Genomic DNA, 25,331 nt, shown 5'->3' on the forward strand with positions numbered 1-25,331 from the left:
TATAAATTCACATTGTCCTTTCAAATCTTATAAATTCTATTAAAATCCAATCTTATGAAATCTTGATTGTAAAAAAAGTCTTTTAAAAAAGTCTTTAAAGTCTCTTCAATTCTAAAATGTCTTTTAAAATCTGTATGATTTTTTATCTCAAAAAAATCTTTTAAAATTTTAATCCAATACACCCCTCGACTCTAAATTTTGGCTAGCTCTTTGCATCTCCGTTTCACGTCAAGCCAATCAACTTACCATTTTTTTCTTCTTATTTCTTACTAAGGTCCATTTTATATTACTTGTTATTTGGGTTTGGCCCTTTAGATTTTGGCCCATTATGATTTCTAAATTCACTCAATACCGCAACACATTTGTCCAATATAATGGTGGACGTACTCTATATGCAAGTCACCAAGCTCTCAGGAGTCAGGACAATATCTTTGTCCATTGTGTCTTCGTTTTTTTTATTTTTTTACCGAGCACCCCTTGATTATCACTTAGAAGTATATTACACTTGAATCAAAGTGCACAAAAAACATTATAATAGAAAAAATAATATTAATAAGTGTTCGGAGGTGAATATCTATATTGCAACGACACTGACACATTAATTTTAAAATTATATTATATTTCAACATATTAGGATAAGTTTTGATATTAAATAATATTTTTAATATATATAATATAATTTATATTTAATACACATAGCAGTCCATAATATGTCATATAACCAATTAAATATTCAAATTTCATAACATAAATATAAAGCAAAAATAATTTTTCATGTCAAATTCTATAAAAAATATATATCTAATTTATAAATTAATTTTTCATGTTTAGTTAAAAAGATAAAATAAAATAAAATTTGGATCTGAATAAATAAATAAAAAACATGTCGAAAAGCGTTGACCGCGTGTCGAAACATGTCAAAATATGTTGGTGTCTGACAAGCATTTTTCACTCTAGAGAACGTGTCCATACTTTCCAGGTGAATATCAATGTCTAGCTGAATAGCTAGTAATTGTATCTACGGAGCGTATGATAGAAAAGACGGGCAATTGGAAGTCCAATATCTCGGGCCAAAGTCCGATAAATATGCTAGTAAGGGGTGTGTATGAGTCTCCTACTCAATGGATACGATGTGTGTTCTTGGCACAAGTGTGAATATATAAATGGAGTGCACTAGGAGGTTGTGCATATAGTAGATAGTTTTGCAAGTGACTTAGTGGCATAATGCAATGCTTAGTGAGTGATTATATATAGTGAAGAGAAGTTGACAGAAAATAACGGATTAATGCTTAGTGCATATCATTAAGAATTGGTACTTAAAATATGAAACTCTCTTAGAGTATAAATTAATCTTTAAGAATTGACTTTCTTTATTAATTTAAGGGAAAAATAATTTTCTTATTGTAGGAGAAATAATTATCCTATTAGTGAGATATCGAATTATGTGTAACAATTTTTTTTTTAATGGATGATGGGGGCCATGGGGCTCACTATATCCTATGTTTATAGTAATAGAAAAAAATCTCATATTAGATGAGAAAAAAGAGACCCTAAACTTAAAGTCATAATAACTAATACTTTCATTAAAAATTAACTAACATGAAAATGGTGATTCGTAAAGGAACGAACTAAGAAAAAAGGGGAAAGATTTGTTTATAAATTTTTTTGAAATTTTTTATAAATTACACTATGTTCTCTCGGGAGAACATAGTGAAATTAGTGTTCTCCCAGAAGAAAATAGTGTAATTTGTAAGAGTTTGTAAACAAAAAAGTTTGTAAATATAACCTGTCAAAAAAAAACCTAGCTAGTACCTAAAGCGTCCAAAGTGAAAGTTACCGTGACCAAGGAGGTGGATACTGGATTACTTGGAAGTGAAAATGAGATGCAGTATACGCCAACTTGTAAAAGCTTTCGAAGATGTAGCGTTTTTACGTGACATTAAAATTAAAAAATAAAGCTTAATGTGTAAACTAATTTTTTGAAATGGGTTTAAGAGTTGTTTGGAGGAGTTTTTTTTTCTTCAAAGTTATATATATTTTTTAAAAAAAACACTTTTTAAAAAAAAGTGTGGATGTTTTTTTTTTTTTTTAAAATAGAAGTCATAAAAAAAGTCAAAAAATTATTTTTTTTGGAAGCAAAAAATTTCAGTTTAAAAAAAAATAGAAGTCAAAAGTAAAATAATTTAAAAAAAATCAAATATTTTTTTAAAAATCTAAATTATTTTAATTTTTGTAAACAATATTTCTAAAATAAACACGACATAAAAAACACATTTTTTTGAAGCCATCCAAACGGGCAGTAAGTCGTGAGATTTTGAGTCAATATATAATTTATTAACTTATTGTATAGGATATCATCCACAATTTTATATAAATATTTAACGAAAATTTACATTTGAAAAAAATGCAATTTAGAACTATAAATGAAATTATATATATATATATATATATTACAAATTTAGGCATTGTATAAAAATAGTACATTTATTTTTAAAAAATCACTTAACTTAGTTATTATTTTATAAAGTCAAAATAGTAAAAAAATTGGTAGACCGTCAAAATAGTATTAATTACTCTTTAAAAAATTTATCACTGTCCATTGATTTTTTTTTTTAACAATATTTAAATGTTTTGGTGAAAATAATTAAGGGAAACACAAAAATTTCCTTAATTATCTTATAAGAAAAATAAATAATAATATTATGAAATAAAAAAAATTAGTTAAGAACTTAAAAGTAGCACGTGATGTTTGCGGGATAATTTGACATATCCAAGGCATATTTTGTTTGATAAATTTTGGAACCGTTCAACTATATAAATTATGGAAAAATAATTTCTTGCTTTGAGGTAAAAAATATTTCTCTTTTTTTCTCAGTGATAGAGAAATGTTACCTGCCTCCAAAGCAGAAATCATTTCCCCGTAAATTATATGGCTTTTGGTCAACCAAAAGAAATAGAATTCACATTATTTTTGATTAATTTAATATTAAATTTAGCTTATCACCAATCTATTTATAACAAATCAAATAATTTGTGACAAGAATTATAATTATTTGGTAATAAAAAGTAATTAAATGAATTTAGTTTTATTCAATATAACTAATTTGAAATGGCATACATGCATAAAAATGTGTGTAAAATAATTACAACCGTTGTTGTTATAAATAAAATAATAATAATTACAACTGTTGTAAGAAAAAGAAAGAAAAAACTAATTCGAACTAGTAGTAGGGAAATGATATACTTACCACCAAAAATTTCTACCATCCTTACAATTAACTTAATCAGTGTTAATTTCCGTCAATTTAACGGTTATACTTTATTGAAAATTATTGGGTTGTATTTATTAATTAATTATTAATTCTCAATAAATTATAACAGTTAGATTGACGGAAATCAACAATGATTAGATTGGTTGTAAAGATGATAAACATTTTTTGTGGTAACTATATCCTGGCCGCTAATTAATTGTAATGATAATTACAACTTATTTTATAATGAAAAAGTCCTGCTGCTATATTTTTTTTTCATATTGCATTCAGGGATTGAGATTTTAAAGGATTTTAATAGATTATTTTTAGATAATCAATTAGGATTTTAAAGGATTGAAAAAAAGTTATTTTGTATTCAATTAGGATTTTAAAAGAGTATTTTAGAATCCATTCAAATTCGTAGGTATTCAATAAATATTTTAAACAATGGAAAAATAATCTTGAGGTATTCAAAAATCTAACCATTTTAATGAATTTTCTATTGTGTAGATTTCCTGAAACTTTTTTAGTGAGAAATATAAATAGAATGTCTCTTTCACAATCTTACCATAATCCCTAGAATTTCTTGAGATTTATCTATTGTATTGTTTTCTTCTTCCTTTGGCAGGTTGACCAGCTCAAAATCGAGTTCCGATTTTACCATAGGAGCTTCGTCAAAACTCAAAACTAACATATTTTTTAGCGATTTTATCACAAAATAACCCAGAAACAACAAACCATCGAGATTTTTTAAACTTTCATGTAATAAAATCCAGAAATCCAGATTTGAAATTTTCTTAGAATATTCAATTAAAACATGCATACGATATATGTTTAGAAAACTCTCATCACGTAGAACAAAAACCCCACACCAAGATTTTCAAGATCAATTGCAAAAAATTTCAAACAAAATTTTGTCATGAACTTTAAGTTCTATATTTGAATTATTTTAATAATTAAAAAAAATTGGATCTTATAATCATGTATGCATAGCTCAGATACCAAATGAAGAAGATAATTTTCAATCCATTGGTCAAACCCAAGAGCATGAACGAGAAAATGTTAATGCGTAGAAGACTAATATAACTTTAGATATGTGAACAACCGTTACTTAGTAATTTTGAATGTTTGTTAGAAATTATATTATATTTTACTGATTGAGAAAATTATGTTAGGTTTTACTTTTTTTATTAATTTCATTGCATTTCTTTGTTATTGTTTTATTGATTCTTATAATTTTGAATGTTTGTTAAAAATTTATATGATTTTTTAAAATCGTATAAAACTGTATTGTCCTTTCAAATCTTATAAATTTTATTAAAATCCTTTAAAATTCAATCATATGAAATCTTGATTGTAAAAAAAGTCTTTAAAATTCTTCTAATTTTAAATAGTCTTTGAAAATCCTTCTAATTTTATAGTCTTTTAAAATCTATAAGATTTTTTATCTCAAAAAAAGTCTTTTAAAATTTTAATCCAATACATCTCCCCTTAGTAAAGAGAGAGAGTATGATTTGAGTTTTTTTTAATCTTTTTTAATTTCTCTCGTTTTTTGAATAACTCCACAATGCTATTAAAGTAGAATAAAAGACATTAACTTTCCAAAGGTTTTCTTATACCAAAATTTCTCATAAATTATGATTTAACATTCATACAACCGTTACAGATTAATTTTGATGAGTTTTGAATGGTTTTATTCATTTTAATTGGAATGAAAATAATATGCCATATGATTTGGTAAAAAAATGTACTTACAATGATGGAAAAAATATGTATCATTTAAAAAGATGTAAAGTTAAGTCATTTTAAGTAAGAGAAAGAGATAGATAAAGGAAGAGAGAGTGGACACAAAAATATAAAGGTGTGGGTTCTATTTCTTTGTGAGAGTGAAATAATACAAGTTATATCATTTAAAAAGACAAACACTTTTTCATAAAATTATTTGATTTAATATGATATGATACAGTTGGTTATATATATGGGTTCATTTAATCTTATGTTGAAGGAGAGATCTTCTCTCATGTTGTGACACATATATGGTGGGACCCGCCATTTAAAAAAAAAAGAAAAATGAATGTCACGATTTTCGATGAGTGTGTAGGAGATAAAACTACTCTTATGCAACATAAGAGTAGTTTTTCCCTATATATATATATATATATATATATATAATTCTTAGTGGGCTAGTATTTTTTATTCATAATATTTAAAACTAAACTTATATAACTGGTACAGATCTCAAACCAGAGAAAGCATGGTTCAAGTTTTTTCTGGGGAATATAGTACCGTTAATATTACACACAAGGACGTTTTTCTGATGTTGATTATTGCGTCTGTACGTGCGTTGATTCTGAGGCTTGTTCTTTCAAAACTGCATGGGCTCAACTTGTTTTTTTTTTAATCATATAATATTAAAATTAAATGTCTTGATTTTTTATTTTTACTTTTTTGGATCTTTCGATTGGAACTAAGGTGCAGTTTAAACTTTAAAACACAACTGCTGCTGCTAATTCCTTTTTTTTTTTTTTTAGGATTGCAATTACAAATAATTTCAATCATAAAAACTATCCAATTTTATTGTATTTATAATTTATGAAAATCGATAATTAAATGACCGTACCGGATCCTCTTCCGTGTTGTCTTTGTGCTCATGCCCGTGGCTTCAATTTTCACCAATCGTGCCAATTCAATTAGGGGGCTGGTTTCTTTCGAAGAAAAGTCGTTCTCTTGTTGAATAGTTGTTTTTTTTGTTTCTTCGGTCCATTATGCTACAATGCGACTCATGCGAGCCAAACACCATGTGACGGCAATAGTGGTAGATATGAAAACAATCTTGTTATCTCATATGGTTTTTAATCATTCTATTTTTAGGGTTTTCCTACGCAATTATAAGCCTTTTAATTGTCTCTTTCATGCATTTAGCTATTGACAAGAAAAATATTAAATGGAACACTTCTCTGTCTGTTTGTTGGCCGTGGAAAAGGAAAAGGTGGGATTGAAGGGACATAGGCCTGCTGGCAAGAAAGAAAAAAATAAAAATAAAAAAAGAGAAAAAGAAAAACTTACAATGTGCATAATAATTGCAGTAGAAACAAACTAATTCAGGTGCACACAACAAGTGGCCCTTTGTTTTCCTCAAACGCTGTTTGGCGACCCGTTACTCACGAGTCCCACCATTTTGTCCCAAAGCCTCTTTCCATGTGACTTTGTTTACGAGGTTAGAAAGTAAATTACTTGTACAAAAAAGAAACAAAGTAAATTTAAATCTTTTTTGTAAACTAAATAATGCATTTAGACTATTAAAATTGAGAAATAATTTAATTTTCTAAACATTTATAGATTTTATTGCTTTTGTTTTATATATTCTATTGGATTTAGTAAGATTGAGTACGAATTGATTCAAATTTAAACTTAATACATGAACTGAATATTTATCTTAGCTAAATAATTAATTTAAAAAATTAAATTAAATCAATTTATTTTTTAGTAAGTTATAAATATGAAATTTAATTTATAAATCAATTCAATTTTTTATAACGGATTCTGAAATAAATAATATATTTTTTAAATCAAATCAAATTTTTTTCTATTTTAAAATATTCCGAATAGAATGATGATGTTTTGCTATTTCTTTTTCTTTTTGACATTTGGTGGATGCACAGATGATTCAGGATCGTTGATTTTGCAGCCAGTTGCTATTAAAAACATTATTCACAATAAAAATAACATAATATATGATGCATGCATGAGCATTATTATTCTTGTTCATGCCGTATTGTAAGTTGTCATAACAAGCACAAGGGGTTCGTACATAACGTTAGAAGCATAGAAAACTTCGGATATTCCATTTTGTGACATTTATTATTTCAATCACTTTGGAATTTTTAAAGGCTGTACTGTTTTTCTACAAGGATGAATTGTATATTTGAGCAACCAAATGGGTACATATAGCTAAAAGGCAATTAAAAAATACATCCACTTGAGAGAGAGATGAAAACTCCGTTTGGAAGAGTTGAAGAAGAAAGAACCGGGTGAAAGAAAGCACAAAGATGACGAAGTACATGAAGAATAAAATACCCACCAGTGGTGGCACATGCCGTTTCAAGAAATTTGGAATTCCTTTAATTGCTTGAATTGAACCCATACTTTCCCCATCTCCCACCTCTCTCTATTAACGATAGAACAAGAAAATTAAATTAAAGAGAAAGAAAAGATGCGTTGGTGGAACCTGCCAATGCAGAGGTACATGGTAGACTTTTAGGTTCACGTATTCACACCTCATTAAAGCAAAGTTAAACTGTGAGATAAATTGGCAAACCCAAAGATTTAAAAAGCCCTTGGCCATCGCATGCGCCTCCCAGCAAGTATCCATTATTATTTGGTTAAGTTTCACCTAAAATTGTACTGGCAAGAAATTTAGCAACATAGGATGTATCATATTTAGTCATTTTATTTACTATTTATACCACAGAATTTATTTTTCTAATTCAAATGTGGAATAGGTTTATAGAGAGAGAGAGAGAGAGACAATAAATAAAGTCCATAAATAGTTTATCAAAATAAAATACTTTCCATATGAAATTTTCTGTAAGGAAATTATTATAAATGCTTCACAACTAATTATGATTAAAAAAGAAAAATAAATAATAAATCAATAAAACGATAAAAGGTAATTTTTTATTTTCTATATTCTAACAAATTATTTTACAAATACACATTCAAACCCTTTAACATTTTTTCACCCCATATGTAAGCCGCTCGCGTGTGGGCCTTGCATATTATTACTACAAAAACCAGTATATAATCCTCTATTTCTCCAAATTAAATAGTGTCGTGTCACAACAGGAAAAAAGAAAAAGAAAAAGAAAAACAATATTTAGTAGCATTATTATTATTATTATTATTTACTATGTTTGGGGACAAAAAATCAGAAATATTTAAGACACAGATCTCACCTCCCCCATTTGATAAAGGCCAAAAAGTGGACCCCTTTGCCTCTTTCTCATTAGGGAATTACCAGTAACAATATTATTAATAAATTAATAATTACTATTACTCATAGTATTTTCATTTTTGAAATCTAAATATTAAATGTAATTTTATGATTCCATTCAAGTATGGGTTTTATTAATGTTATGTAACATAATGTAAGTGTTGTTTTCAACTCTCATATCAAAAGAGAGAGAAAATAAAATGATAGAAAAAAAAAATATATGAACCCCACTTCTTTAATATGTGTAAAAAAAAAAAATTATATTATGTTAAATGTTAAATATAAGCTCCTTCAACTATATATTTGTCTGAAGGAGAAAAGCTGTCTCTCCTCTCTTTCGAGGTAAGGATTCTTACCCTCTCTCTCTCTCCCCCTCATCTAATCAAATGTATTGAGTTGTCTCGTAAATTAAAGATTACTTTTGTTTATTTATTTATTTTAATTTCCCTATCTGATTTTGATATCCTCCTCCACCACCCAACAGGGCCTCCATTCTCTTCTCTCCCCCTTTTTTTTTTTTTTTTTCACACTGTGTTCTTGGCTTTCTTTGTTTTCTCCCCAGGAGGAAAGGGAACATTAAATCGAATAAAAAAGCACCCCAACCAACATGGGTGCTTTCGTTCTCTATTTATTCTGAGTCACTCAACCTGTGATTCTCCAAATAGATCGGCTTTTTTCGTTTCATTTCGTAAGTTTCTTTCACTTAACCTACTTTTCATTTTTCTGGTTTGATCACTCGGTTATTTGCTGCGATTCACAAATTTATTGATGTTTTTATTTTATTTATTTTGGATGGGATTTCAAAGGAGGAGGGTTGGGTTGTTGAACTCTACTGGTTTTTTTGTTGGTTCCTGAAACGCTTTAATTCAACTTGGTTTTGTGTCGATGGAATCCAATTTGGTGTTTTCAATATTCGAGCTGATCTTTGTAAAAAAATATCATTTCATCCCCCCCACCATTTTATCCATTTACCTTCTGTGTAAAGGTGCTGACTTTATTGTTGAAGTGCCGTTTCTTTATGTAGGTGGTGTGAAAAATTTTGCGACTCAATCAATTGGCAATGCTGCATTAGTGGGATTTGTACTGCAAGATTCTTTAGTCGATGAAGGAGGTTTGAGGGTTGATGCTTGTGATTTGGGAAAGTTGCGTTCCTGTTCTACATGCTAACTCCCAAGGTTTGGGCATAGGAAGCATGCTTAACCTTATCTTCAGTTCAACATTGGCTTTATTAATAGTGATGAATTTCATGTGTTAAACAATGTTTATTTCATAATTTTGTTGCATAATCATAGAATTTGTGTGTTGAAAACGCGTAAGCTACCTTATGCGGGGATACTTTTGTTGATATATGATGTTGTACTGAAGCATATACGGATTACATCTTTCGTGGATGAGTATTCCATCTTTAGATTGCTTTGCCCTTCCTGCTGTAGTTTCAGCTTTCAACAGATACTGCCAGATGAGCCTTGAGATTGATAGAAGTTTTATATGTCCAAATCGTGGATCTTAGCTACTTGTATTAGTTGCATTCATGTAATCATCATGATACTCAATTTCAATGCTAGTGTACAAAAAGAATCAATATAAAACTCAAGTACTCTTGTTACTACGACAAAAGGTCTACAGAAATAATACACATATGACTGAGATGCATTTTAGAGAGAATGAGAACATTGGGGGAGGGGGGGGGGATAATTGTTGCTTTTAGAAGCTTAAATTAGAGTTTGAGTGAGATGATACATTTTGAAATAATTAATTTAAACTAGGTTACAGGTGGATGTGCATAATTGGATCAAAGCCATACTAAGAAACATTTCAAGTGGTGTACATCTCACAACAGCCAGGCATCGGGATATAGATTAAATATGTGATTTTAAATGTTTTTTCAGGTTTTGTTGCCATTGTAAAGTTATGGAGAATAAAAAGATCACTACTTGATGTTGCTTGTAGTTCCATCTTAGCAATAATGGATTTTTATGACTTGTCCATTTTCAATACCTAATGATCATTTTCTTGTTTTGTTGAACAGATCTGCTGAATTTTGTGCATGGCTTGCTGCTTCATTGAGGAATTCGTTTTATATATTTAACTTTATTGAGTTGGGAAACTCAATAGATTCCTTCAATGCAAGGGCAGAGAGGTACAATTGGTTCCATGTCTGAAACCTTAGAATTTGATTGTGGATCTACATCGAGTAATGCTGCTGTGGATCAGTCTATTTGCTGGAATAATGTGCGGAATCCTGCAGAAAATCAAATACCTGAATATATACTTTCTCCCAGTGATATAAACCCATCTTATGTGAATCCTATAAACCATGAATGGCAAAATTTGAGTGGATGGAGCTTAGGGGAGCCTAGCTCTAGTAATGCACCAAATGAGATTAACAATAACGAGCAAAAAAGAGAACTTGGATGGTCATCATCCATTAGTTCTGGTGCATTAATTGGTCCAAGACTAGAAGAAAGGCGCCTTGAACCAACCAATGTTCTTTCACTGGACAACACCAGTACAGGTCCTATGTATATGCGGAGCTCCAATTCTCATTTAATGTCCCAGAATCTCAACTTAAATGCAGGTTTGGCAGACAGTGGCAGTGATAATAGTCAACAACTGGAGCACCCTAACTTGCGTAAGTCCAGTCTATCAGTGAATGAGTCTGCTCCATCCAATATTGGCTCTGGTTCTTTTTTGCTTCCTTCTAGAAATAATGGCTTCTTAGAAGATACTGATGGTAGGCCAGGTTGTTCAGTGGACACTCACCGTGTATCCTGTAAAAGAAAAGCTGTGGATGGAAATGCTGGCCAATCTTCAGATGGTGGAAGTTCTAGCTACAGTCAGCATACAGATGGTAGTGCTTGGCACTCTATCCCTACTCAGGGTAATGCTGGGTACATTTCAAGCAGATCTATTTCCTCAGAACAGGTAAACGCGAGACTTGGCCTGGCTATGGGCGATGAAGCCTCTGAAAGTGTTCCTGATTCAAACATTGCAGGAAACTCAGAAAGCTTCCACAGGAATTTCCGTCTGAGGATAAATCCTTCAAACCAACAAAATTTCATTCCTCCTACTGCATTCGCAACTGGGAGCATGATTCGGCATTCTGGTGCTTCTTCTTCTCAGGTGTCACAAAGGTTTCATCCTGTCGATAATTCTCTGAACCTGAGGTCAGTACCACCAATAGATAATATGATTCCTCACAGCCAGCCGCTCGTAATCCATGTTCCTGCTTTGCCAAGGAATAGGCAATCATTTAGATGGAGTGGTGGTTCTAGCTCCAGAAATATCCATTCATCAAATTCAGCCATATGTCCGGACAGGGATAATCTACCACAGGAGAATTCAAGCTCAAGAAGTATGTCCAGAAATATTTTAGAACACCCAGTGTTTGTACCTGCAACTGATTTAAGAAATTTGGTTCAAAATCCAACAATTAGAGCTTCAAGTTCAAGTAGTGCAAATTTAAATATTCCAGGAAATGTTGCTTCTTCTTTGCGGATTGGATCCAATCCAGCTGTCAATCCCTCATCTGCCTCAACTTGGGTTTCTCGTCCTAATCCTCCGCAGCATCCTCGGAGGTTATCTGAATATGTTCGCCGGTCCTTGTTTTCTCCTGGTTCTGAGGCTACTGGCGGTTCGAGCAATAATTATTCTTCATTGCGCTCTGGTCCTTCTACATCTGAATCGAGGTTGTTATCATCTGGGGCACACCCAAGATCATCTTCATGGTTGGAGAGGCAGGGAGATAGTGACTTTGGAATTCCCTATTCATTACGTACTTTGGCTGTTGCAAGTGAAGGAAGTAGTAGACTTGTATCTGAGGTTTGTATACTGCTGTTTTGTCTCTTGCATTTCAATAATCTTCTTAGTTTTTACTGCTGGGAAATATTGTTGCTTTAGTGATTGTATCTAGTGTTTGGACGCATCTAAGTGATCAGCACCATTATTTTTTAAATTTAAATATTTGTTCTAGAAATTGTTTTAAGTGGAAACTCACCGATTAAAAGATTGTAGCTTCAATTCCAACACATTTGGTTTACATCTTATGTTATCCCATCGAGTTAAGACTACGTGATTACTGTAATTCAGCCTCTAGTTGTTATTTCTTGTGAACTTTTCTGATCTTTCTTTTCCGTATTTTCAAAAGCCATGAACTTAGGCTTCAAGTTTATTTAAGGCAAACTCCTGGCTGAATGAGGTAGGGTTTTGAATATAACTGTTAGTATTGATTTCCGGTAAGCAAAATTAGTCTGGTAGCAAATTTGATTAGACTTCTCTCCAAAGGTTGCTTGCTCTTGCTCAATCATCACTCTAGGTTTGATTGCATCACTTTGGCTCTCACAATCTAGTCCTAATCCCTCGAGGGTTTTAAACCTCAATAACTTAGCTTATAAGTGAAATCTAAATAATGAAATTATGTTCATAAATATCCCAAATAATCTAATACCAGAGATCACACTATACTAAAAAATACTCCTAATACCGTGATTAATGAGGAATAAATATTTAAGTAACTAGTCAACCGCTATATACAACTTGTTATCATAATTGAACTAGTCCCTTGAAGAAAAAGGTAGATTTAGTTTTGTTTTTAATCTTTACGACAACGTCCTCTTGCTGCCTTCTACAGACAATATCTGAGCTCTTGGTTATCATAATACTCTTGAAAGTTGCAGTATTTTATCTCCTTTTATGAATAATTGTTCCATTGGAAATGACATTTTTTTTCTTGGTGCAGCTTCGCAATGTTTTGGGCCTTATGCGAAGGGGTGGGAACCTGCGATTCGAGGTTAGTTATTCAAAATTATTGGTGTATGCTGACAAAGGGTAGATGTTGAGTTGAATAAAGCTTTCATTGCCTCTCTCTGTCTGATTTACTAAATAGTGCTATAATGGCTTCGAAGCCGGTTCAAATCCTGTTCAGCTCTAATGCAAAAGATATGATTACTTGTCCTGTTGAGCAGCAAAGGTTGAGTTTTAAGTTGGCCCTAACAAGCTTGCCAATAATGTTGATTTATTTGTAATTCTCATTGGGCATACACTTGGATTCCCAAGGGTATATATTGTTCAATCATACAAACATAGGTTGTGTCGTCGTGAGCAATGAAGTCCTAAAGAAATACGCACCAGACAAAACTTCTAGCAATTGTCTGCCACCTCCTGGAGGAGGAAACTCCAGTACGTGAAGTCTAATGTCAAAACCATGAGAAAGATTTGCAAGGCAATCAACTACCCGGTTCTATTCCCATGCCATTATCACACGCACACTCCAACAATTGGCCAACAAACCCCTAATCTTGTTATCCAACACAGTGTGAGGATGTGAAGGACTGCGGCCCTTGTTCTTTTTCAAGGAATTTACCTTTTGTACTAGGGTTAGAGACCTAGGAGATCCAAAACACTACAAACACCCAATGGTGACTGTCTTCTGGTTAGCTCATTGCATCTACCCTGATACAAATTGCTTAGGGTGGCCTTGAAAGTTCTTATCTTCTGTGGTTTTTAGTTTGGATTTGGGAAACTGCTTCTGTAACCAACATGACATCCCCTTCCTAAAAGCTTTCTTTTCCCTTTTGAAGAAAAAAACTCATAATTCGAAGTTAGTTAAATATATGAATTTTTATCTGATCATAATCTCATTTAGGTTGGCTGTTTACTGTTTGTCTTTATATTTATACCTTGTTCATGAACTGTGGTCTAAGACCTGTGCTTTCATTTTGTGACAGGATGTTATGATCCTTGATCAGACTGTATTTTCTGGAATGGCTGATATTCATGATCGACACAGGGATATGAGACTTGATGTTGATAACATGTCTTATGAGGTAATAATAATAAATCGATACACTTTAGTGTCAGTTTATCCCTTGCTTATACTTCAAGTTGATGCTTCATTTTAGAGAGTTTCTTATTATGTATAATTTATGACTATAATAATAGGAGCTATTGGCTCTGGAAGAGCGCATTGGAAATGTGAGTACTGGATTGAGTGAGGAAACCGTATTGAAACTTTTGAAACAGAAAAAGTATTCAATTGAAACGGAATCTCAGCTTGATGCAGAGCCCTGTTGTGTTTGTCAGGTAAACCTGACTTGCTGACTTCTCTATATCCCCTTACATGCATGTGTACAAGGGTCTTATCCCTTGATTATGTTGTCTGCAGGAGAATTACGGTGATGGAGATGATATCGGAACGCTTGATTGTGGCCATGATTACCATAGCAACTGTATTAAACAGTGGCTAATGCATAAGAACCTGTGTCCTATTTGTAAGACAACGGGTTTGACAACATGAGATTTGTCACTTGATTCTCCGGCAAATATGAAGATGAAGAAAAATGACACAATTTACCCAGGAAATTCGGGTTAATTGAAGCAGAATCCCCTGGTGCTTTGCTGCCTTGTCATACCTTGTTTTCTATGTGTAGCCTAGTAAATTGCCGTACCTGCCTGAAAAAGGTCTCCCCAACCCTTGGCTCCCCCGAATAACATTTTGTTTATTTATCTAAAGCCAATGATCTCCCGGTTTAGGTGACGGATGAAGTGGATGGAGGTGCAACTCTTAACTGCTGCAGTTGACAAGGCTTGGTTTACATTTATGAAAAAAATTTACATTGCTCATAGTGCTCTGATTGGATTTATGACTTAAAAGGAAAACTTGGTATAAGAATATTATTCAAATGTAAGTTACTGGATTTTACATATTTGGGTCCTGTTATGAACTATGATGTTATGACCAAACTAAGCTCCCGCATTTGCTATTCCTTGGTTTTGTTAGTGTACGAATATTAGAGGGTGGAGTTCCCTTGGCTTGCTTAGGTTTCTCAACATAATTCTGCCATAGAAAATGAAAATTTAATTCCTACGTCAACAAAACGTGGGCAACATCAGCTGACGCAACAGTGAAGTGGTAACCTTGCTGGCATGTTTAAAATAAATTCATATTGCCTAAATAAACTAGAATCCAATTTCTAATGAAAAAATTTTAAATTGATTATGAATAGGGTTTAGATTAAAAAGACTCATTTCGGACTTCTGAGTAGTGAGCACCACCAGTACCTTGTAGCCTCTCTTCTCGTGTACATTCCATTTTCAAAGTTGCCGCTGCTTTCTTTGCCCTCGACAAAGATCCTAATTCCCAATGGTCATGGCATAATGGTTGTTAAAATTTCACTTCAAGAAGTAAAATCTTGTTGCTTTTAAGCTTAATCCAAAAAAAAGTAAAATCTTAAAATTTTAAAAATATTTTAATTTATGCTTTAAAGCATAAGATCATTAAAATTTTAGTTTTATGCTTAGTTAAATTAGCTTATCTTGATAATTTTTTTTTTAAATGATTATTTTCAGAAAAAAAACCCCAAATCAAACATATAATTTATTATATGCTTTAATTATTTTTTTTTGATATAATAATGGCACTCGGGTTTGAACGTATAACCTTATAAACTTGACCAATTCTAGTCTTCTTTAATGCTTTTTCATTTGCAATGTAAACGGATTAAATTGTGAACTAGTTTGACTTTTTACCATTCAATCTATCATGTTACCCTTTCTTTCTATTTCTAAACTTCTAATCCACGCTACCCTTTCTTTCTTTAATGTTTTATGTAATTTTTTTTTTCTTTTATCATGTTTACCCTTCACGCAAATGTTTCAAAAAAGTTAATTACATGATTAATGTGTATAAGTAATGTTATCTATAATTCTAAGTTAAGATGAAATGCTTCCCTCATTTGTGTATTTAATTTATTTTTTAAAAATAATTCTTGCTAATCGTTTAAACACAAATATAAAAATTACAAATACATCTTAAAAACTTAAGACAATCAAACAGACTAAAATTATAATTTTCAGGATTTTTCGTTGAGAAAATATAATTATAAATAATTTGAAGAGGATCGGATTTTTATTGGTTTTTCTTTTTAGAAAAAATTTATCTAATTATCTTAAATTTTTTGACATATATTTTTAATTAAAAATATTTATTTAAAAAACAACACATACAAGCAGAGCCTTATTTATAACTTGTAAGACTTAATTAGTAGATAAAATATGTCATAATTAATACTAAATTACTAAATGATATATAGATTTAGCAATCATTAATAAAAAATTAGGACAATAAATTTTCAATATCTATTATTTGTTATGAAAATACGTATGTTTTGATAAAATAATTAAATTGTTAACTGTTCTGTCAACAAATATTAGTTTTGCCTTTTTTCATTAAAAAAATGGTTTATTTTTTTTAAAAAAATTTAAATCCATAAAGCATTATTCCATCAGAATATTGCATTGCATGAATATTGATTGATATTGTACAACCGAATTACAAAGAGAATTGCAAGGTCATTAAAAAAACTCAATCCGTAATTTTGTTTTTATACTTTGGTTGGCTTTCTTTCAGCCCAAATAGACCAAATAATTAAGACCTTAAATCATTTTCAGATATGATTTTTGTAATCCCGTCAAATTTAAAAATGTTAAATTTATTATTATTTATTATGATTTGATAAGTTTTTTTTTTATATTTTAAAAAGTTCAAAATTTTTATATTATATAGTTTGAAATTCTTTCGTAATAATCAGACTATTTCTGGAATAACACTAAAATTCAAACAATGATACAATACGATATCATTTATCCAATTTAAATAATAATAAATATTTAAATTATTTTATTGAAAATTCAAGTGTGAGTAGTGAGCTTCTACCTTTATTAGAAATTAATTAATTGACAATACAAGTGGAAGGATCCATAAACTCACTTGTTATAAAGAGTTTGTATCTTAGCTCATATAGATCTTCTGTTGCCATAGGCTCCCCGTTGCATTAATGCATGACACATTCGAGTAAGGAAAAAAAAAGCAATAATTATATCTAATACAATCATTAAGAATCCTTAAAAATTCAAAAATATTAAATTTATTACTAATTATTTAATCTTGAATTATAAATGTGATTAGAAGTGGTGATTTGGAAAAGAAAGATTTGAAACTTGGTAAACACAACAAGGAGAAAGGAAAGAAATTGGATGGACTTTAAAAAAAGAGAGAGAGACCTTTTATGACTTTTTTTTAGAACGATTTATTTTTAAAGTTAGGAGGGCATATTGGATTAGGATTTTAAAAAAAATTGAGATAAAAATTCTTATAGATTTTAAAAGACTATTTAGATTTGGAAGGAGTTTAAAGATATTTTAAAAAGACTTTTTTACAATCCAAATTTCATAAGATTGGATTTTAAATGATTTTAATAGAGTTTATAAGGTTTGAAAGGACAATATGAATTTATAAGATTTTAAAAAATCATATGAATTTTTAACAAACATTTAAAAGTACAGGAGTCAATAAACAAAATAACAAAGAAATACAATGATATTAATAAAAGACTTTAATGTTTCTAAAGTGAATGTAGATAAGTTATTTACATTCGCTCCCAAAACGACGTCGTTTTGGGTTGAAAAATTAAAAAATTATAATGAAAAATATTATTATAACCCTGAAATAAATTATAATTGCAAAAATACCTTGATTTCCGTCCCAAAACGACGTCGTTTTGGGCTCACTGTAGATAAGTTATCTACATTGACTGTAGAAAAAGCGAACCCTTAATAAAAATAAGTAAAACCTCATATAATTTTCTCAATTAGTAAAACATAATATAATTTTTAACAAACATTCAAAATTATTAAGCACCAACTCTCTACATATCTAAAGCTATACTAGTCCTCCATACATTAGCATTTTCTCATTCTTGCTTTTGGGTTTGACCAATGGGTTAAAAATTATCTTCTTCATTTGGTATCATAGCTATGTATATATGATTATAAGACCCAATTTTTTTATTTATTAAAGTAATTCTAAATTTGCATATAGAACCTAAAGTACATAATAAATTTTCGTTTGAAATTTTTTGTAATTGATCTTGGAAACCTTGAGATTTTTGTTCTACGTGATAAGAGTTTTCTAACCATATATCATATGCATGTTTTCATTGAGTATTCTAAAAAAAAATTGAATCTAAATTTCTGGGATTTATTACATGAAAGTTTAAAAAATTTCTCAAATTATTTTCAATCGATATATTGAAACCTTGAGGCTTTTGAAAAACAAGTTTTTAGTTATCTATTGACACAAAATTTGTTTGAAATCGTTTCCTATAGTGAAGGAATTTCGTTCATGAATGTATTGTTACGAAATATAGAGTTTAAGTTTGAAAAATGTAATTTCGTTCATAAACCATAAAATTTGGTTTGAGGGTTTTAGTTCCCTGTTGTTTTCTCACTGTTTTATGTTATTTTAAATACAAAAATCACACCTTTTTGCGACAAGAAAAATTGTGACACATAGTTGGAAAAATTATTTTTTAAACTTCCAAAAGCTCTCAAAAAATCTGCTATTTTTTAGATGGATTATATTAGAATCTTGTTCGTTTGTTGTTTCTAGGTTGATTTGTGATGAAAATCGCTCAAAAATATGTTATTTTTGAGCTTTGACGAAGCTCCCATGGCATAACTCTGTTTCGCGAAGGTCAACCCGCCAAAGGAAAAAGAAGACACTACAATATAAAAATCTGAAGAAATCCTAAGGGTTAGGGTGAGATTGTGAGTGAAGCATATTTTTCACTAAAAAGTCTCAGGAAATCCACACCAATAGAAAATTCATTAAAATTGTTAGATTTTTGAATTCCACAAGATTGTTTTTCCTTTGTTTAAAATCCTAATTGAATACCAACTGATTTCGATGAACTTTAAAATAGTCTTTTTAAAATCTTAATCGAATACCAGTTGATACAACTATCTCACTTTTTTTCAATCCTTTAAAATTCTAATTGAATATTAATAGATTTTTTTATCCAAAAATAATCCATTAAAATCCTTTAAAATTCCAATCCAATACACCCTCCTTAAAGTTACTTTATGTTTGGATGAAATACATAAGTATTTTTGAATAAAATTTTTTTTGGATGTTAAAATTAATAAGCACTTTTTATATATAAAATTAGGGTTCATCTAATCTCATGTTATATGAGAGAAGATTTCTCATGTTGTAGGCACACATGTGGTGGACCCATTATTTAAAAAAGAAAAGAAAAAAGAGTGTCATAATTTTTGATGGGTCTATTGGAGATAAAACTACTCTTATGTTGCACAAGAGTAATTTTTCTCATAAAATTATTAGAGAGGATATATAACTGTAAGTAATTGCAGTGGTGATAATGGAATGGAGTATCTGGAGTGGAGTTGAGATAAAATTAAATTTTTAAAAAATCATTTTTCTTTTGGCTCCTACTTTTTTAAGAAACGAAGAATCCTAATTTCTGAAAAAATATTGTTTTAACTTTTTTTTTTAAATTCTATTTTTTTAAAATGTTGTATCCAAACTTACGTAGCACCGATACCCGACACGGGACACGTGACACGATACGACACGACACGACACTTCTACACATTTTGATATTAAATAGTATTTTTAATTTATGTAGTGTATATTATATTTAATATTCAATAATGTAACAACAAAATGAAACTAGACTTATAATATTCATCAATATTGCAAAGAAACATTTATATTAAACTCAATAAAATGGTAATCGTAATCCAACGAATCTAATAGTTGAAACTAAAAACTTAACGTAATGCAACCTTTAAACTTTTTTTTGAAATTATATAATGAGTGTTGGAGAGTGTCGGAGTATCGGAGAGTGTCAAAAAATGTCGAACACGACACGTTAGGATTTTTGAAGTGTCGGTGCTTCGTAGAGATTCCAAACACATATAATAAACCCAAAAGAACTTTTTTCTTTTTTGAAAAAAAGTCCTTCCAAACTCACTAAGAAATGGTGTAGCAGCATATTACTCGGCCAACATATTAGAAATTTGAATTTATGAGAAAAGAATTTTTTTAAAAGAAAAATATTGATTAAAATTGTTGTTGTTATTGACAGATTTTTTACTTTTATGTTCTTGCAAATTTAAATTTCTTAAATTAATTATAATTTAATCATTAATTTTCTTTCATTTTCAACGGAAAAATTCAAATATTTTACATTTTTAAGTGATGTCATATTATATAGTTAATTGAATGCTAAAATTATTCACAAAATAGTATAATAATAATTCAAATTTTATTAAATAATATAAAAAAATTTAAAATAACAATTTAATGTCTAAATTACAATTAATGATAAAATATTCATTTTAAATTTGAAAATTATTTATACGTTATTTGTCATTAAATAATTAAAATCATAAATAACGTTATTATTATTGTAAAATTAAAATTAAAATTATATATTCAAGTATTATTTAACGCCTTAAATTAATCCAGTGTGATGTCCGTGTAAATTTAAAAATATTAAATTTATTATTATTAATCTTAATTTCTTTTATTTTCAACACAGAATTCCAACATTTTGAATTATTTAATAAAAATTCAGAATCATTTAATAATTATCATATTTTTTCACGAATAATTTTATAATTCAAGTAATTATATAGTAACTCATAAAGTTAAATCAAATAAAATATTTAAATGTTTAAATGTTTTCTTCATAAAAGGAAATAATCAATAATTAAGATATAATCATTAACAATTATTGGTTTTTATTCCGTTTTTGAATTTTTTTTCTTTCTTTCCCTTTTGTTTTGGAAAAATTCAAGTATTATAATACCATGTTGGCTGAGTAATATGGTACATTCATTACCTTCAACTTATTTTTCATTTAAAATTGACACTCCGTGCTTTCACTAACTTTAACTAAAAATATTAAAGTTCAAATGAAAATTCTATTTAATCAAGGTTTAACTATTGTTTGACAAGCATTTATTCCATAATATACATAAAAGTTGAAGGGGAAGTTGTGGAGAAATCATCTCATTCTTTACATTAATTTATTTATATCTTTTTGTTTGAGACATATGAGCATTAAGATTTTAAGCTCTTCCTTGGATATCTTATTATCTTTTCTGTCAAAAATTTATATTAAATATACACATCATATTACGTACTATCGTCATTCTTTTATCAATTCACAACTTATCTCTCCTCTTTATTTGCATCAAGCATGTAAACATTTTACACCTTTTTCAATTGCTAACAAGTTTAGAAGCTTGAAAATGGAGAGAAGAAAGGTTGCTGTAATAAGAAAATGAGCTATGGAGACAACGACCAAAATGCGGGGACAACGACCAAAATGATATACTATTTCACAAAAAAATATTTGAATACGGATCGGAATTTTTTTTCCAAAACTCCACGTCACCTTACTTGCTACAACACCTGACAAGTTAGGTGTGGACATATGACAACAGGTTCATAGCCACATAAATCGCTCCACAGTGCAGCGAGATTACGTGGCAGATAACGTGTTAAACTCGTTATGTTGCATAGGAGCAAACCGTTGGTGCTACTGATGCACCATGCATCGGTCCCAAAAAGGCAAAAAAGTGGGAATATAGATGGAATAAAAGTGAAAGTGTGAGTTTAATGGGAAGAAAATTTACCTTTTTTAGAAAAAAGATGTACCCAAGTGGGTACATCCGATGTATAGAAGAAAATTTCGTTGCGTAGCATGTTATGTGCCAGTTTGGCATGTTACATGTCTGACACGTGTCAAATTTGTTATGCTGCATAACATACTTATTACGTGTAAGCCTTTCTGACACATGGCTATAAATGTTGTGCTGCATAGTGTAACAGCCTCAAACCCTGTAGCATGATATTGTCCGCTTTGCCCCGCGCACAAGCACCGTCGAGCTCACGGTTTTGTTTCTTGAGACACCCCACAAAAGGCCTCACACTAGAAGAGATATCCACACCCTTATAAGGCATGCTTCGTTTCCCTCTCCAACCGATGTGGGACATTACATCCTCCCCCACTGGGAATACAGCGTCCCCGCTGTACACACCGGTCCAGGGCCAGGCTCTGATACCAAATGTAACAGCCCCAAACCCTGTAGCATGATATTGTCCGCTTTGCCCCGCGCACAAGCACCGTCGAGCTCACGGTTTTGTTTCTTGGGACACCTCACAAAAGGCCTCACACTAGAAGAGGTATCCACACCCTTATAAGGCATGCTTCGTTCCCCTCTCCAACCGATGTGGGACATTACACATAGCATATTATATGTGTAAGTATCCTAGCAGTCCAACATTTTTGGTTTAATAAATTCACCATTCCTAAAAATAATTAATTAACAGTTCTAAAATAATATAAATTAATAAAAGTAAATTAAACTAAATTAATTAACAGACATAAATTAAATTAAATTAAATTCATTAACATTCATAAATTAAATTAAATTACTTAACAGTTCAAAATAATTTTAACTTAACATAAACTAAATTAAATGAAATTAATTAACTCTCCTAAAAATAATTAATTAATAGTTCTAAAAATTTAAATTATAATAAACTAAATTAGTTAACAAACATAAATTTAATTTAATTCATTAACAGTCCTAAATTAAATTATTTTAAATTACTTAACAGTTAAAAATAATTTAACTTAACATATATTAAATAAAATAAAATTAACACTCATACATTAGATTAAATTAATTAACACACATAATTAAATTAAATTAACAGTCCTAAATTAAATTATTTTAACATAAGTTAATTAAAACTAAAATATTCAAACCAATATTAATTTTCCTTAAATTATTTTATTTCAAAATGCAAAATTCAATAATTAAAATTATCATATAATTTATTAGACCATAATGATGCAAGAAACGAGAAGGAAAATTGTGAATTTATTAGTCTAAAAATGCATAACTGCTAGGCTACTTACACATAATATGTTATGCAACACAACATGTATTGTCACGTGTCAGAAACATGCCAAGCTAGCACGTAATATGTTATGCAACATAGCGAGTTTGACATTCTGTCTGCCACGTAATCTCACTGCACTGTGCAGCATCTTACGTGACCATGAACCTGCTGCCATATATCTACACTTAACTCGTCAGGTATTGTAGCGAGTTACGTGATGTGGCATTTTGAAAAGAAAAAAAAAAATCAATTCGTGACATTTAGATAAATTTTTATAAATAATATCGCATTTTAATCGCTCTCCCTTGAAATACGAGCTTCAACGATTCCAATGATGAAGAACATTCACAGAGATAAGGTCCAATTTTGATATGGGCTTGGGCTTCATATATGTTATTTATTTTGGTTAAGTGCCAGAGGCACCGCCCACTCAGAAACAAATGCAACATAATCTCTCTTTTTTGTCGGTACGCAATGCAATAAATTTCCTTTCATGAGTATGATTTCGAATATATTACTTCTGCAATAATATATTAATAAGTACGCACTTTTTACCAATTATATGTGTGCGTAATTTTGAACAAAAAAAAAATCATTATTTTCTCATCAAGCTTGGATCGAGCTTAGAACATTTCCTCTGGAGTTAACAAGCTTTTTAATTTCATTCATAATTAGGTATAAGACCTACATTATATGACCCACTAAGTATTCTAATCCTAACACTAGTTATTTTTCCATCATATGAATTACTTACATTAGCAATGGCCGCTTGAGCGTTTCAAAAAGAAAAAAGAAAGATTATATCATTAACTCAGTTTGACAAATAAACAATAGTAAAAGTATTTCTCCAGTGAGATAAGTTATCTCCGATGATTCCAAAATCACAACGTTTTGAAATTAAGAAAAAAGGTATTTTTTTTAATTCTAATTTATTTCAGAGTTATATTAGTGTTTATCATTGTAATTAATTTTTTAATCTTATAACCTCAACCTCAATGTCATTTTGGCTCCGGTGATTGGAGAAATACTTTTTCCATAAACAATTCACAATAAAGGAAGGGTTTAGTGACACACTTTTATATATGTGTAGGAGATAAATTTATCATTTACGTCATGAGAAATATTAAACGGAAAACCCATGTTTGCAAAACAATTTTCAAGAACTCATTAGTTAACGTGTTCAGTGATCTCCATCTTTTGAACATGAAAGCAAGAGACAGAAGAATACTTTTAAATGGTTATTGGTTAATACTTAATAGTGAGGATTATCTCAAACTTTTTCTCGCCATTTAATATACTAGTCAAATACTTGGAAAGCAAGGTTTTTTTTTTTATACACTTTATATGTAAGTTTGGTTTCCCCCCCCCCCCCCCCCCCCCCCAAGTTTCGTGTCATATGGCAAAATAAAAGGTGGGGAGGTGGAAGAAAGGACGAAGGAAGAGAGTGCTTTTCTTTGAATGAGGTGGAGAAGATTGGTGAACTTTTTTCTAATCATGCCTTAGAAAGTGATGACAAAGAGGAAAGTGAATATGCTTCGCCCATGATTATAACTATCTATCTTGCAATCTATTATTGTTACTATAATTATTCCCACCCCCTCCTCCACTTCCACCACCTCCCACTGCAAATTCCAGCTGATCTTAGTCCTGTCGTACTCATGCCCCTTTGCCTTTTTCAATCAATCTTCTCTCTCTCTTCCTTGCTTTTTATTATTATTATTATTATTATCTCTCTTAAAAGTAAAGGAGCAATCTTCATCTAAATGGTAGGCAAAGAATTAAAATTAAGTGTATATGTATGTACATACCAAAAGATTGTTGTAAAATTCAGATGGAAAGGAGTGAGTGTGTTTACTTCAGTTCAATCATGCAACCTCATCCTTATTCCCCATAAAGCTGTTTTTATACTTTCTTTTTTCTTCTTTCTCTTTGTGGGGTCCGTGACCAGCCTTCTCTAGGCCTGCTTCCTTCCACTTTGTATCACAATATGCTTTCTTTTTCTTTTCTTTTCTTTTCTTTTCACTGATATCATATGCCATAGTGAATTTATTTTGGGAGTCCAATATCTGTGTTCTTTTGCAGTCAAAGTTATTCCTTCTTTAAGCTGAACCATGTAGCTAGTTATGCCCACAGCTTCTGCTTTTGATGGATATTGCGCTCTGATGCAAACTTCCCCCCACGTAAATGGAACATTTGTTCTTTTGCAAGGATATGTAAAACCCCATATTCTTTACCATAGTGTTGGACTTTGAGAGGTTAGTAGCTTTATGTTACCTTGTGGAATTATGCATAAATGGTACCAGGA

General features: G+C 30.3%; 1 protein-coding gene across 3 annotated transcripts; it reads left to right on the forward strand.

Annotated features, from left to right (window-relative positions):
* Nucleotides 1–8,596: 8,596 nt before the first annotated feature.
* Nucleotides 8,597–15,006, forward strand: LOC133289286 (probable E3 ubiquitin-protein ligase RHG1A). Of its 3 annotated transcripts, none has more exons than XM_061487188.1 (7): nucleotides 8,597–8,932; nucleotides 9,251–9,419; nucleotides 10,274–12,066; nucleotides 12,983–13,033; nucleotides 13,971–14,069; nucleotides 14,185–14,325; nucleotides 14,408–15,006. In XM_061487188.1, exons 3-7 carry the CDS (start codon nucleotides 10,369–10,371, stop codon nucleotides 14,537–14,539), a joined length of 2,121 nt encoding a protein of 706 aa, XP_061343172.1. In that variant the 5' UTR covers nucleotides 8,597–8,932; nucleotides 9,251–9,419; nucleotides 10,274–10,368; the 3' UTR covers nucleotides 14,540–15,006. The 3 variants fall into 3 exon arrangements, with proteins under 3 accessions (XP_061343172.1, XP_061343171.1, XP_061343173.1); XM_061487187.1 differs by having other exon boundaries at nucleotides 9,269–9,419; XM_061487189.1 differs by lacking the exon at nucleotides 12,983–13,033 and having other exon boundaries at nucleotides 9,269–9,419.
* The last annotated feature ends 10,325 nt before the right edge of the window (nucleotides 15,007–25,331 follow it).

The sequence above is a fragment of the Gastrolobium bilobum genome, unplaced genomic scaffold (genome assembly GCF_033153095.1).
Source record: "Gastrolobium bilobum isolate Gb01-03AN ecotype WA unplaced genomic scaffold, APGP_CSIRO_Gbil_v1 utg9887, whole genome shotgun sequence".
In the NCBI taxonomy this organism is placed as follows: Eukaryota; Viridiplantae; Streptophyta; class Magnoliopsida; order Fabales; family Fabaceae; genus Gastrolobium; species Gastrolobium bilobum.